The sequence below is a fragment of the Bombus pyrosoma genome, linkage group LG14 (genome assembly GCF_014825855.1).
Source record: "Bombus pyrosoma isolate SC7728 linkage group LG14, ASM1482585v1, whole genome shotgun sequence".
In the NCBI taxonomy this organism is placed as follows: domain Eukaryota; kingdom Metazoa; phylum Arthropoda; class Insecta; order Hymenoptera; family Apidae; genus Bombus; species Bombus pyrosoma.
This window is the reverse complement of record NC_057783.1, coordinates 11,125,527-11,139,549: the sequence shown is the minus strand read 5'-3', so window position 1 is coordinate 11,139,549 and position 14,023 is coordinate 11,125,527. Positions and strand designations below refer to the sequence as shown.

General features: G+C 37.3%; 1 protein-coding gene across 7 annotated transcripts in view; it reads right to left on the bottom strand.

Moving 5' to 3' along the window:
* Positions 1–1,136: 1,136 nt before the first annotated feature.
* The window catches only part of LOC122575039 (alpha-catulin), a 70,403-nt gene continuing 57,516 nt past the window's right edge, over positions 1,137–14,023 (bottom strand). For 5 of the 7 annotated variants that reach the window (XM_043743395.1, XM_043743400.1, XM_043743398.1 and 2 more), the window contains 3 exons: positions 11,686–11,892; positions 10,805–10,967; positions 1,137–8,964 (listed from right to left, as the gene is read on the bottom strand). In XM_043743395.1, the coding sequence (XP_043599330.1) occupies positions 8,588–8,964; positions 10,805–10,967; positions 11,686–11,892 (747 nt within the window). In that variant the 3' untranslated portion in view covers positions 1,137–8,587. Of the gene's footprint in view, positions 8,965–10,476; positions 10,968–11,685; positions 11,893–14,023 lie in introns of all 7 variants that reach the window. The other 2 variants (XM_043743399.1, XM_043743401.1) reach the window with 2 other exon arrangements.

Here is a 14,023-nt window from a genome sequence, read left to right as displayed (position 1 = left end):
ATGAAAACTTAAAAAGTTAAAATAGCAAATGTAGTAAATTATTTCTATATAACAAAAAAAAAAGAAGCGATACGTAGTTGCAATTTGTTAAAAAATGGCATAAGTTTCCGTTGAAATATATATCGGAATAACACACGACCCGAGTTACATGTAATTTTTAAATATTATCACCGCTTGCCGTGATTAATGTTATATACGCTTGTCGAGGGGCTCGAAGTGGACACTCGGTATGAAAATGATTAGGCAAATATCGAAACATCCGAAAAATACGTCACACGATTTTTTTCTTTGTTGTTAAAAGCGTTACAGAGAGAGAAGAGATTCTATACGACTACGGCTTCGTGCACATTTACTTCGTGTTCTCAATTGACCATCTAGTGGATACTGAAGTTTTGTCAATCCCGAGAGAAGTAACGTTAACAGCTACGTATACATATGTATATACATATACGTATATTTTTTATTTTTTTTATTTCTTTTCCTTTCTTCCTTTTTGCTTGTAAATCGTGTTGCTCAACACATGTTCGTCGAATTTAATCGCAGAAATTGCAATTGTGTTTTAACATCGATCAGTCGCAATAATAAAATGTAGAAAAATCTATATTTTATTTTCTCGCACTGAGTCCACACGTTGTATAATAATACCTTTGCTCTTTTTTCTTTAAACGTTAAATAGTTACGCATAAAATTGAATAAAGATAAAGCTTACGACTTACTTTTGGTGTGTTTGCGCGCGCGTTTTTTCTTTTTCCTTTTTCTCTTTCTATTATAGATTAAGAATCAAATTTGTCGAGATACATCAAGTAAAGACAGATTTAGCTACCCAACGAACTCTATTCAATGATCTATCGATGTTTTTTTGTAGATATATTAATTACTATAAGCTCATAATATACACGTATAGTATATATACTTGAAGAGAGCTTTCGAGTGATTTTATGAAATACGTTATACAAAGAGTTACAATTAAAAAGAGAGGATCGAATACTATGTCTTATTTGCTTCTTTTTCTTTACATTAATTAATGTCCGCGTTACTGATATATTATCTTTTTATGGTTACAATATACGCTCAAAAATTCAGTGGTATCTGGTACGTAGTTTCTTATGTGGGAAGTTGCAAGTGAGCGAGAAGCAAATTTCAGAAATTAAAAAGTTAGCGTTGTTGGCGCAACATCACCGATTCTCTTTCTTTTCACCTCCCTCCCTTTTTTTAAAAAGACTATGAACTATATTTCAACATTTTTTCCGAATTCTTATTAATACATTAACATACTGACAATTATGATGGAACGATAGCTATAGTTATACCCGGTTTATATGTATATCGCATTATTTAGAACAAAAATTATTTCTATAATACTAAAGTGATAACTATACGTTTAAATTTATCTTTTTTATTAGACATTTAATATATCAATTGTTATATTCTATGTTAGTTTAAAAGACTATTTTGTACTTTGTTATAAAATTACGTGAAGCTCTTTTACATTTTTCTATTGTAATATTCAAACCATTAAAACTCCAATTAAAAGAAACACGCTTGTCATATTTGTACTCACTGTTCAAAGAAAACTATCAAATATTATTAAATGCTCACAAAAATAATAGTCAAATCATATATCACATTTCTTCACATTTTTTCATATAGTTCATAATTTCTTAAGGAAGGAGAAAGAAATAGCACGATCGTCGCATCAATAACACTGACTTTACTTTCACGTCGTCTACGATCAAGCAATCGTTCGACTCGACAAAAATTGTCTTATTCGACCAGAAAAATATCAAAAATTTCTGGGGAGTCTTAGATCGTTTACGATCTTAACATCGTTCGGAAATTCAATTACGTCGCGATTGAATAACGTCAAAAAATATAGACATGTTCCTGTTATCAAGTGCGCACGTTCTATTAGAATCTCAAACATTTGCTAGAACAAACGTGAAAGTAATTACCCGAAATTATTGTCATCGATATTTATTTAAAATCTGACTAACGTAGGACCAACAGATCAGAATGACCGATGTGCGAAGCATGACATCTACATCGTTTGCTCGATCGTTAAAAAATGGAAAGACTAAGATTGTAAAATCGATTGTTCGCATTTAAATGCGATTGTCTAGTAACCTAGTGACTTTTGTATTAATAATTATTTAAATATTCACTTGGTTAATAGTTTGGATGCAATCGTGATCGATCGAATACTCAGAGAATGATATACCGGTTGTCCAGAAAGTTTGTAATCGTCTCTTTCAGTTGGAGTTTTAATACATCGAAATGAGTAAGAAAATGTTTTTTATTTCTTTAAAAGTCGGCACGATCTTTCCGGACAAACAAAACATACAACATAGATTTGAGTCGGGAATACGCTAACGGACAGATTTATGGAAAATAGATTCAAATAAAAATAAAAGATCTCAAGGAATTTATAAAATAGAAAATTGTGCGACAAATTAGGTATAAATGGACAACTTTTACCTGTTCTTTTTTTAGAGTTATACTAATGAATCGATTAATTGAAAAGACGGAGAAAAAGAACAAGAACAGAACAGAAGGAGAACAACAATAACTCGGACAAAAAAAAACATGCGAATATCTGATCGTTCACTTTTTAAATCTACGAATCACGTTTTTCTTCGTTTCAGATGCTTGTTACAAGGCTACTTGGTTTTCTCATACCGGCTTTCACTCATATTATCTTTCAGTTTCTTTTTTCTTTTGTCGTTTTCTTTTCAAGAAAAACAGGACACAATGAAATATCAATCATCGATAATATTACACCGCAGGCACGAAATAGTCCAACTAACAGCAATCGTCAGTATTTAGTATTTAGTATTCACGTAATGGTACATATTATGCGTATTATGTATATATAGATTGACATTAAAATTTGCACTATGTACATCGTTCGTTGCCAGTTTTATGTTCTGTTTTCCTGTTTTTGTCGAGAGCATAAAACAGTTACAAAACGAACGTCGTACAGAATATAAATAAGTACATACGTATGTATTTTGCATATACAGGCGTGACACGCGCGTGTGTGGTTTCCAGTAAAAACATGTTAACATTTAGAAGAAGATAGGCACAACCGATGGGAACGATGAGCTCCTGGAAAATGTGTCTCGCGCGTTGCTTCGTGTGACAATCGTTGTTTTCGTCAACGAATTCGATCGAACCAAATCTAATGACGATTAACGAATACCTCGTTTCTCCTTTCCTATCAGCTTTCTTCGCCGATTTTTTATTTTTTTCTAAGATGTTGAATTCATTTTAACTTACATATATGCCGACAAATTGGGATTGATCAATGATCGAAACGCAGATTACATCTAAATATAATATCGTTCATCCACGAGTAGAAACTTTTTCTTCTTAGGGAGGTATCTAAGCTACGAATTGAGGTAGAATTACATATGGATACATAGAATAGAATTACAAATTCGAGACAATGTATAAGTACACGGGGGTGGGGAGAGAGAGAGAGACTAACGAGACGTTCGAATAGCGATGAACGAAAAGGGTTCGTCAATCGTTTCTGGAATACGAATGCCAGGCTTCTGGAATATACCGTAGTGTCACGACTGTGAATGCTAGCCATATAATCATTATTGTTGCTGTTAATATACTTAATATCGATACATGTTACACTTATCAACTGACCTCTATACAACAACTAGAATTTCGATCAACTATATGTTTACTATCACCATTGGTATTAATGTTAATATACGACGAGAACTCCACTTCAGATAGGAAACAACGAAGCCGATCCAACGCAAAACTGTGCTATCAGATCTCGAATGAACGCACTATCGAAGATCATTGTTTCGAATAATCTTAATGTAGAAACCGAATTCACGAGAGATAAAGGTGTATCTATACTCTGAAATCTGTTGGATTTCTAATAGAAACACAATAGAAGTATAGAAAGAGATACAAGGTATATGTATACGTATAACGAAAGAAAGTTGTAGAAACGGCAATTGGGATGGTCTTTAGTTGGGGTAATTCGGCTAGAGATGGACGTTGCCCAGAAGAGATAGACCGCAGATGACTTTGCAAATTCGCAACTAAAGAAGTAAAGTCTCGACAGAAATTCGTTTTGTCCTCTAAATATTTTGGATACCTTTGCATATTTTCTTCACGCGAAACGTATGGATCCAATGTTGCGTCTAAGTTCAATTCTACTTGTCAAAGATCAGTGTGCGTGAAACATATTCCTTGGATAGTAAGGACTACAACATTCGTTCGAACTTTAAAGATATAACTAACGGTAGAATTATTTGAAAAGATTCAAATCAAAATTGAAATGCTTTCCTTGAAAGCCTTGTATGTATGGTAACTCGATCGACAAAACACCTTCATGCCGAAGGGAAAGCTTGGTTTCTTCGACCTGAGACCTGAGACCTGAGACCTGACGATAGAGCTCCAAGAATAGTTTCTGATTATTGACGATATCTATGATTCACACTAACTTGATTCGATAATGAGATGACCAACTGAACGCTTACGCGGAAACTCGCTTCTTGGTTTCCCCTTATAAAATATTTGTGCTGTTTTATAGAAAAGAAACTTAAGCTTACTCCCTTAACAACTGATCGAGCTCTATCATTATCATATACTCTAAAAGACCGCGGATAAAGTATGATACAGAGTTTGTACAAACGCGTCGCGTACATGTGTTACAACTTATTATAACAAGTCGGTTATTATATTCCTGCGAGGTTACGCGTACGCAATACGAGAACGCGAATTCGCGTAATTACACCCTAGGAACATCTCGAGGATCTATCAACGAATACTCATCGATCGGAGGCTTCGTCGATATCGCATGCGTCTCGTTCGCCTACGATCGCTCCGAATCCTTGTCGTTACATCGATCATATTTTCAATCTCTTTTGATCGGTGAAGTAAAGTCGATCGATATTTCCGTAAAGAGAGTACATTAATATCGTTTCAAATTATCGCGATTACATTCGTATCTGGAATATAGCACGACTTTGCATCATCGACATCTACGACCCGTTTCTCTTCATAAACTCCTGTGATCGGTCACATTCTTTGTGCCAACTCTATATAATACATACAGAATCGATATTCTATATATATATTTGTAAATACGAGAAATGCATGACTGGCCGACATTTAGCTCGCATATAACTTATGGCTCTATGTACAATCGATTTTTACGTTTCAGTCGCCTGTCGAATACAACGTTACTAATGCTAATGCTAATCGTCAAAATCGTTACTTCCGTGGCAGAACGACTCGTTCATTTTTAAATCTCTTTGGGCTTGGCTTCGTCTGGTTCGTTGAGAGGAAGCTCGTTTGAGGTCGTTCTGTGGTCTGTATTTACGAATACGCATAGAGATTGGCGGAAGATGGCGGGAACAGGTTCTGGCTGTTAATCGGATTCAATGAAACTCTGAGCAACGATTCGTGCCCGCGCCTTCCGATTTCTAATGTCGACTTTCATAGCGCACAAAGAACGCATGGGACGATATGTCGGATCAATATTTATACAGTACAGCGTAACTGTATATAATCGTAATGCATAATGTTCAATGTGGATAGAAATTTGATGGACCGTCAACTGATGAAATAAAAAAACGTAGCGAACGTTGCTCGTGCACAGTCATCGATCGCGATGATTCTTCTCTATTTCGGTCCGCGTCAGGTCAAACCCCAAAGTCAGACCCCAAAGTCGAATCTTGATTATTTTCCGTTTCTCCGACGAGAGGGAATGAACAGACGTTTCGTCAGCGGTTTCAAAGACGACTCTGCGTGGAAGTATTACAATTACGAGCACGATTTTCATTTGTGACACCTTCGTCGAGGCGGTTGGCTTGGCTTGACTCGACTCGACCTGATCAAATGTTAATTTCGACACGAAACACGCGTTTTTGGAAGAATGAAGAAATACGTTGACGCATATAGGGTTTGATCGAGTGGAGCAATCGATTCGTTTTAAGTTAACGGAGCTCGAGCCACGAGATTTCGGTTATCATGCGCGTCTCACGGTGTCTTTGCCACAAAGTACGTCCCTGACCGCCCTGCTGCCGCCCCCAGGTCACCCTCGATAACCATCTCCTGCCCCATTATCAAGAGCTGTGCTCTTGCTCTCGTGATTTCATCATTCGTAAAATCTGTAGCCTACATCCGATAGTCGATTATTAAATTATCTGGTATTCGAGAGTGTAAAAAGCAAAAGTCTCGGATCATGAAACGAATAGTCTTCGTTCTCGCGCGATATCTCTTTGCGTGGAATTTGATTTCCCTGAGTTATTTTTATCGAGGCTTTTAGCGTGTCAAATGTGCGAAGTTGAGGAGAATACCTTTATACATATGTAGAAGGAAGCGATTTGAATTTAAAGCATAAAGAACAATCTCTTTGTGAAATTAATCCTCTATAACTTGAAAGTAATTTATGTTTAGTAACATCATATCGTCTTGATCCGACGACTATTGTTATAGTAAGTAGTAAACCGTTTCGTTAGTAATAACGCCGAACGAATATTTGGTATGGTATTATAATATAAAATCATAGAGGTTTGCGTTCTCCTTAGCTTCCTAGTGCGACGATGCAAAAAGTTTGAAAATTCAAAGAATCAGATTCCAGGCTTCGTCACGCATAGCCATTGTTCAGGTAACAAGCGAGACTATTTGTCTATCGAAGCGTTTAATACCTTGCCGTACGCTAATTGGCGAGATATTAGTTAACTGCTGAACATCAAAAGCGAATCTTGAGAAGCGTAATCCCTCGCAGCACGTTGCGTTAACGGTGAAAAATACATGATGTGACGTGTCGTTACAAAGAAAGAAAGTGGGGAAATTTGTTGAAAAATCAGTTGGTGAGACGCGTAAGGGGATGTTTAAAAGACATTTCGATCGAGTTTATTGTCGTTGCACCAACTTTTCTACATGGAAGAACGAGTTTCTTTCGTTTTAGAATTTTCTTTTTTTTTTTTTTTTGCATATAGAGTCGTTCAGAAATTCTCGAACGAAGAGACAGAGAGGTGATTAAAGTCAGTGCAGCAAAAGACAAAACAACTTGTTAACGATGAAACGTGCTGCGTTGAAATTTTTGCTTCGCTGCCACTTGAATTACACGTATGTATATCGTTCGATAAATCACACGGAAAGTTGAATGAATTTTAAAGCAGCGGCAGCAGCAGCAACATATATTACGATAGAGGCACGCATACTGTCACGGACGAAGGGAACAAGTTACCTACGCTGATCGTTGTTTCGGCGAAAGGACTTTTCGAATAAAAGCTGCGTAAAGCGACTCCTGTCAACGGCGTTAATTATTCCAAACAGTTTTACCTTTCGCTCATCGGACGTCGATTTTTCTGATATGGCTGCATTATTGCCGCTGTGAACATTGAATTTCATCGCACAACTCGACGATGCTTTAGATTCTAAATCGCTCGTCTTGCTCGTTTTACTCATAGATACATTGTAGGATAAAATTTACCGCACGATGAAATTCTAAAGAAGAGAGTAAAAAGGGTGCAGGAAAAATTGTTCGTATCGAGTAACGTTCATTTTACGTTTCGTTCAACCGTAAATGGGTCGTGTTCGGAGCAAACACGATTTTAAACGTACGCGTCGAAACACGTCTAAGATAATTTTATGCGATTACATGAAAATTTTGGAAAATCGAAATAGCCGTTACTTTCCCAAGGAAAAAGTTTTTTCGTATATCTTTTAAAATGCCAACGAACGCGCTTTAATGTTCTTTGTGTTCTTGATTCTTTGCACGGTTTGACGCGTGCGTTTTTTTGTGCAAAAGCGTACCTAAATTTCTCGTGATTCTTTATTGGTTCCTGTCATGCGTTTCATGGCAGTCACGCGAAGCGACACGGAACCGTTTCTCGAGCGGAAAACCCGTTTCATTTTCTATATTGAGCAACGCAAACATTACGCGTGTACCGTGGCTAATCGCTGGAATACATGTAGCTTGTGCTCGAAGCAAATTACGATTGAGAAACGTACACGTCGATAATCTAAATTCTAAATATTCCCTTTAAAAAGCAAACGCGCTTTCAAAGTCCACTCGTCGGATACAAATACAATGTGCTCGTAAGAAATTACACGGTCAGCTTATCTCCTAGATAATCCTTAGTTAATCAAGGAACCAGTCGATTGGTAATTTTAGATAGCACCGGTAAGATTTGAAATAAGATTGAATTTCTTTCATTCGTTAATCGAAACCTCTGACTTGTAACGAAGGTTTCATCGAACTTTATCGTTCATTTCGGCCAACTTTTCGGAAGGACGATTCGACCACACTTGTTTGTTCGATACTCGTTCCTCGACGTGATTCGATGAACGTCTGTTCTTTGTTAAAAATTGTAGACTAGAATAATCGCGTGTGTTCGAAAAATATTAGTTTGAAAACATCCTGTTCTTTCGATGGGATTTCTCGGATCTATTTGTAATATTTTGCTACGACATGACTTTAGATAAACATATTTTTTAACAAGTAGAAGATAATTATTCAAACATAATAGAATTTTTTAAATTCGGCATTTCTCTCGACGAAATTGACATTTTGATGCTACGTGTATCATTCGCAAAATAAGGCTTAATAAATAAGAAACTTTAGGAACCGAATAAACATAAACGATTGGTTGGTACGATTGAAAATCCCGTCGAAAATCTGTAAGATTCCATTGGGATCTCGAAGGGAATCGAGGGAGCCCGACGTGTACGTTTCGGTGGGGCAGGCGAGGGTTCTTCCTAGAAAAGTAGAAAGGAAACCCGAGTGCGGCGAGCGTCCCCCTTGGCCCGTCGGGCCATCCCAAACTGTCAGACGGACGGGTCGCTGCCGGGGGCGGAGCCCGTCTTGCTGCCGTCGACACCAGCACCGCCACCGTCGCCATCGGCGCCTGCACCCTCTCCGCCCCTGTACGGCGAGCCGCCGGCCCCACGCGCCGACAGACCTCGGAAATCCAGGTTGTACTGAAAAATAGATCGAAAACTACAGATTATCCACTCTGTACATTTTTTCTTCCTCTCTGTCGATTCTTCCTGATCACGGAGATGAGCATTGGACTAGCTTCTCGATCGATACGTCGGACCAAAAGTACTTTGGCAATGCACCCTTTAATTATCCTCGCGCGTCTATTTATCGCAGATATTCGCAGACATTCGTAGACATACAAAGTGCATTTATTGCGCCATCTCTCGTCCATGATCTCCAAGTCGATATAAACTACGTATCTATACGTGTAAGAACAATTAGAAATACGTTGCTCGGTAAGATTCTTGTTCCTCATTGTTAATGGAATGTCATATCTACGCTTATCGAGCGCATAGATGTTTAAAATGTTGACTTAAAGCCTTTTGACTTGAACGTAAAAAAATAATCAAGATATCGATTCGCAACAAAAATGTTCGTAAGATGATAACAGCTGGCCGGTTTTTATTCGTTCGTTTTAATCATATGTAAATTCAAAATACTTTCGTCCAGCGTATCGATATTCCATTTAACGATCGTTCGAAGTGTTTTAGTTGCAAATGGGTTCGTTAGCGGTCGTAATTGTTAATGATGCACTGCGATCATGAAGAATGAATCGTTACTTGTTTATAAAAAGTTGATGATTTGGAAAAGTCGGAAGTCGTTATGACAAATTGTTACTCTAATGAAAATTGTCAATGAATTTGGTACGTTAAAAAACAAGCGTTATATTTTGCAGTTTACGGCGTGTTAGATATGATATCGATAGAGAAAGAAGAAATAACGAATTCCGTTACACGGTGAAATATAATATTGCATCCATTCCTGTAAAGATGGCTGAAAACAGGAAACTAGATTGATTAAAAGTTCTTCTTCGTGCCATGGACTATGTCAAATCGATATTCGACGGTGTCACTGTGTAACTTGTCGATCGAAGCGAAGCTGTTCAAAAATTGGACCATGAAAAAACGTTTGCAAAGTATAATAAGAAAAACAAGAAATCGAGCCAACTTATTAGAGCAATAAAACAAAGTCTACGCGTAAAATGCATCGCATAAGAAAAGGCGGCGCCGGGAAGGGGGAAGGGGAACGCGTTTGTCAAACACTAATGATGCGAAAACGATCGATCGTACTAGATAGAAGATGGAACAATTGGTTCGTTAGGTTAACGGTATTGCAATGTCATAGAACAATTTTGATCTATAGCTGTACCTCGAGGACTAAATTCGAGGTGTTAAACTAATCGGAAATTACCGTCATTTTAACTTCATGGAAACCGTGAAATTCGATTAACCTATTTCCCGAGCAGAGTGTACATACTATTCGAAGCTCGAAATGGAAAAGTTCTTCGGTCGATCGTAATTCGATCATTGGCGGTCGCGCGAATAGATAGCAACGAGGCGAGAAGCAGACTGACAATAAGCGAGAAAGCGAAAGGGAAAAGAATGAAAACAGAAAACGGAAAACGGAAAACGGAAAACGAAAAACTCAATGGGTGGAAACCAAAATCGAACCTGTGTACAACAGAAAGAACAGCACTTCTGTAGCTGTGCGTGAAGAACACGCACGACCTTCGGGATGCGAACGAAAGTCTGTGTTATCTTGGCAAGGTGGCGGCGTGTCTTAGGTGCTGCAGCTGTGCCTGTTGTAGCTGCAGCTGCAGCAGCTGTAGATTCTGTAGGCAATACGGAGCCTGCGGCCCGCAAGTGGAAGTCGTGATGGGTGTCGAGTATGGAAGGACCGATGGATGAACGAAGGATGCGGAATTGCGTGTAGCAGTACTGGTGGAGGTGGTATTTGGCAGGGTGTTGTAGTTGAAGAGTGGAAAGCCCAGATTCGCACCTCTTAGAATGTTGTGTAACTGGGCCGAAGTTAACGGATAAGGTTGTACGTAGGGACTGGTGGATGGTAACAATTGCGGACTAACTGGATACAAGCAATCCTCTTCAGCTAGGCCAGGTATCGTCGGACTGAGCTCCATGTACTGCGGCATCGTGACATTGTGCTATTCGACGAATGCATGGAAGGATACATAGAACACACTTTACTGCATCGCTTACTATATATATGTATATTATAATACTGTGTAGTTCGTTTTTGCGAATATTTACTTTAGTTTTGTTTTGCCTCCCAAGCAAATAAATTTAAAATCTAACGAGTAATAATTATATCGGAAATACACAAGGTACTATAAACTGGAAAATTTTCTGATAGGAACAAAAACGAGGTGTAAATAAATTGTTTTTGTCGTTTCTCCTTGTTTGAATCCTCGTGAGAAATGCTCCGCGTTGAGCGAATATCGTTGAAAAGGCAAGTATTACACAGAAATATCTTCTCATAACTTTACAGTATTACATGACATAATAGCTAAACAATTATGTAAAAATGAAAACATATCACTTTCGCTATCGCAAAGCTAGCTACGATAAAAAATACTGTCCAGTCTTTTGTTCCTTCGTTCAACGAGCTATTTCTACAATTTTAATCAAACAAAATACCCCCTACAAGTGCGAGAGAACGGTAAAGACTGAACACGCACATACGTATCTCGTTCTCGAGCAAGAGAAAAACGGAGAAAAAAGAAAAAGAAAAGATGAAAAGTGAGGGAAATACTAAACAAAAGATAAAAATGTAACGTGACTAGAAGGGTCAATCGGTGTGGTTGACGCTAGAATTTTCCTTGTGCATAGTATAAGATGAAATAACGCGCGAGCGTATCTTACCTTTGTGGCGCAGACGAAACACGTGGTCACCACTTTCGAAATCACGTTCATTAAATTTTTTGTCTCTTGTATCACGTTATCGACTTTGGTGAAAGTGGCGGCTTTTCCAACAGTGGGATTCTTCACGGTGAATTGAAGCTGCTGCACATACGTTGGCACACGATCGAGATTTTCCAAGAGTTCTTTCTTGTGCGGTCCCCCTGGTACCTGCACCCATGCACAACATCGAATACAATCTTACGTCTTCGTTCGTATCGCAAGGCAAACGTGATCGTGATTCGTTTCCAACGACTTGATCAGAAATCTCAAATCTAGAAAATTCAGTTATACCGATGCTATGCGAATTTTCATCAAATTACAAATTTAGCAGATGTAATATCCTTTTTCGACTTTTATATTTGCCATATTAGCATATGTATATCTATTATGTATATCTATAATTCGATGTTGATCTAACTCGAAGTATGGGTCGTGTTTTGAAGATAAGAGAAATGTTATACATATTTGTTATTTCTGTGCAAAATCTTCCTATGTTATCGAGAGCGCATAATCGTTAATAAATTGTGGTTTTTGTGTTGAAAATTTCTACAAAATATAGATTAGAGTAATTTTTTAGTACCTAAAAATTTTTGACCAAAATACAAATTGATTGTATAGGATCGTATGAAAGACGATTCGATTAAATTATTATTTTTATGTGTTTTTGCTATTTCATTACTAAAGAAACGACGCGATACAATACGATACGATACGATACGATCCAATTTCTATTGGAGAATCGTTGAAAAACATCAATTACATTTGCCCTGCGAAATCATCGTTTTACATTTGTAGCGTAAGTCGAATAAATCTTTAAAGCAATGCCTGATTCTATTTTTTATCGATTGACTAGTATAATAAATACTTTAAAATACGTATATCTCGGATATTTGTAAAAAGATTGCATCTAGTAAAGTTAACAAAAGAGATTTTCTATTCGTCCTAATAGAACACAATGCAACAAGTTTGAAAAAAAGTTCGTGTCAGTTGTTCGAGAACATTAGAGAGTGACTGTGTGAATGACAGTGAATTAGTACAGACCTTGCTGTTTTTGCAAGCTTCTCGAATGACAATTCATTTTGAATCATAATTAAGATCAAGCGATACGCTTTTCTCAAACGATCGCAGCTAAAATGAACTTGAAATAAATAATTAATCAAACGTATTTCTTTCTAAATTTGAGAATTTTTTTCATAGAAAATTATTTCACGTACTCCTTTCGATGATAGAGTCTCGAAAGTGACGAAGAACGAGTGACTTTACGTGTCTTTATGCGAGTAAAACGCTTAGTAGTATTAAGTGACGCGTCTTTCAATTAGAAGCAGGTTACATGCGCTTAAAATACTTTTTTATACGAGTATGTATCATAGTCGAAATACTTATCTTCAAATGTATTTTAATCTTAATTTTTTGTAGCGAACAAAGTAACAAAGTAACATCGCTCTATCGGGGGATCCCACGAAAATAGAATAAAATTTCATTTTAGCTGCCATTTAAGAATAAAGTGTAAAAAAAGGTCAAATCGGAAGCTGGCAAAAACTGAGACATAATAGTCATGCCCCAGATAGTGGAAGGAGGGGGACCACAATGCACATAGACGTCGTCCACAGACGGAAGCATTCCCGTAGCATCTAAAACACACCTTACTAATCGTACACAAAAAAGTCGTAAATGTACGTATACAAAATTGATTTTACCAACAAAATAACGATCATAGTTGATTTGGTGGTATGAGACGTGAGAGATTCAACGGTATGTCTACGTTTCAAAATGAGAGTCACGTTCCTGCTGCAGAACTTATACATACTTCGTTAATTACCAGCGTCTGAAAAATTTCTGGCTATTGAACTGATTAATCTAAAGAACTCTTACTTTCTCAGCTGGAGCTTTCTTAACGAACGTAAAAACAAAACAAGAAAAATATTATAAATGTAATCGTAGTTACGTTCACTTTCAAACAACGAGACTCGAATATACTTGCTTATTTCAAATCTCGATTGTATGAAACTTGACATTAAGAAGAATACTTATTTATCGATGCGATAATTATCGTATAGCTGCTTTCAATATTAATCCGTAACGGTATAAACACGCGAGCTATAGAAATTATTTCCGATTACCAAATTGGGAACAACGTAATCGTTTGATTGCCTAGCGAAAATTACTTTACCGCCATGTAAGTCACTATGAAAAATGCAACGTCGTTCCTTGTAACGTGCTTTCTTTGTCGGAGAACGAACAAAAGCAATGTATGAGGTACAAGTATACTACGTCATTCGAGAGAAACGATTGTTTGGGA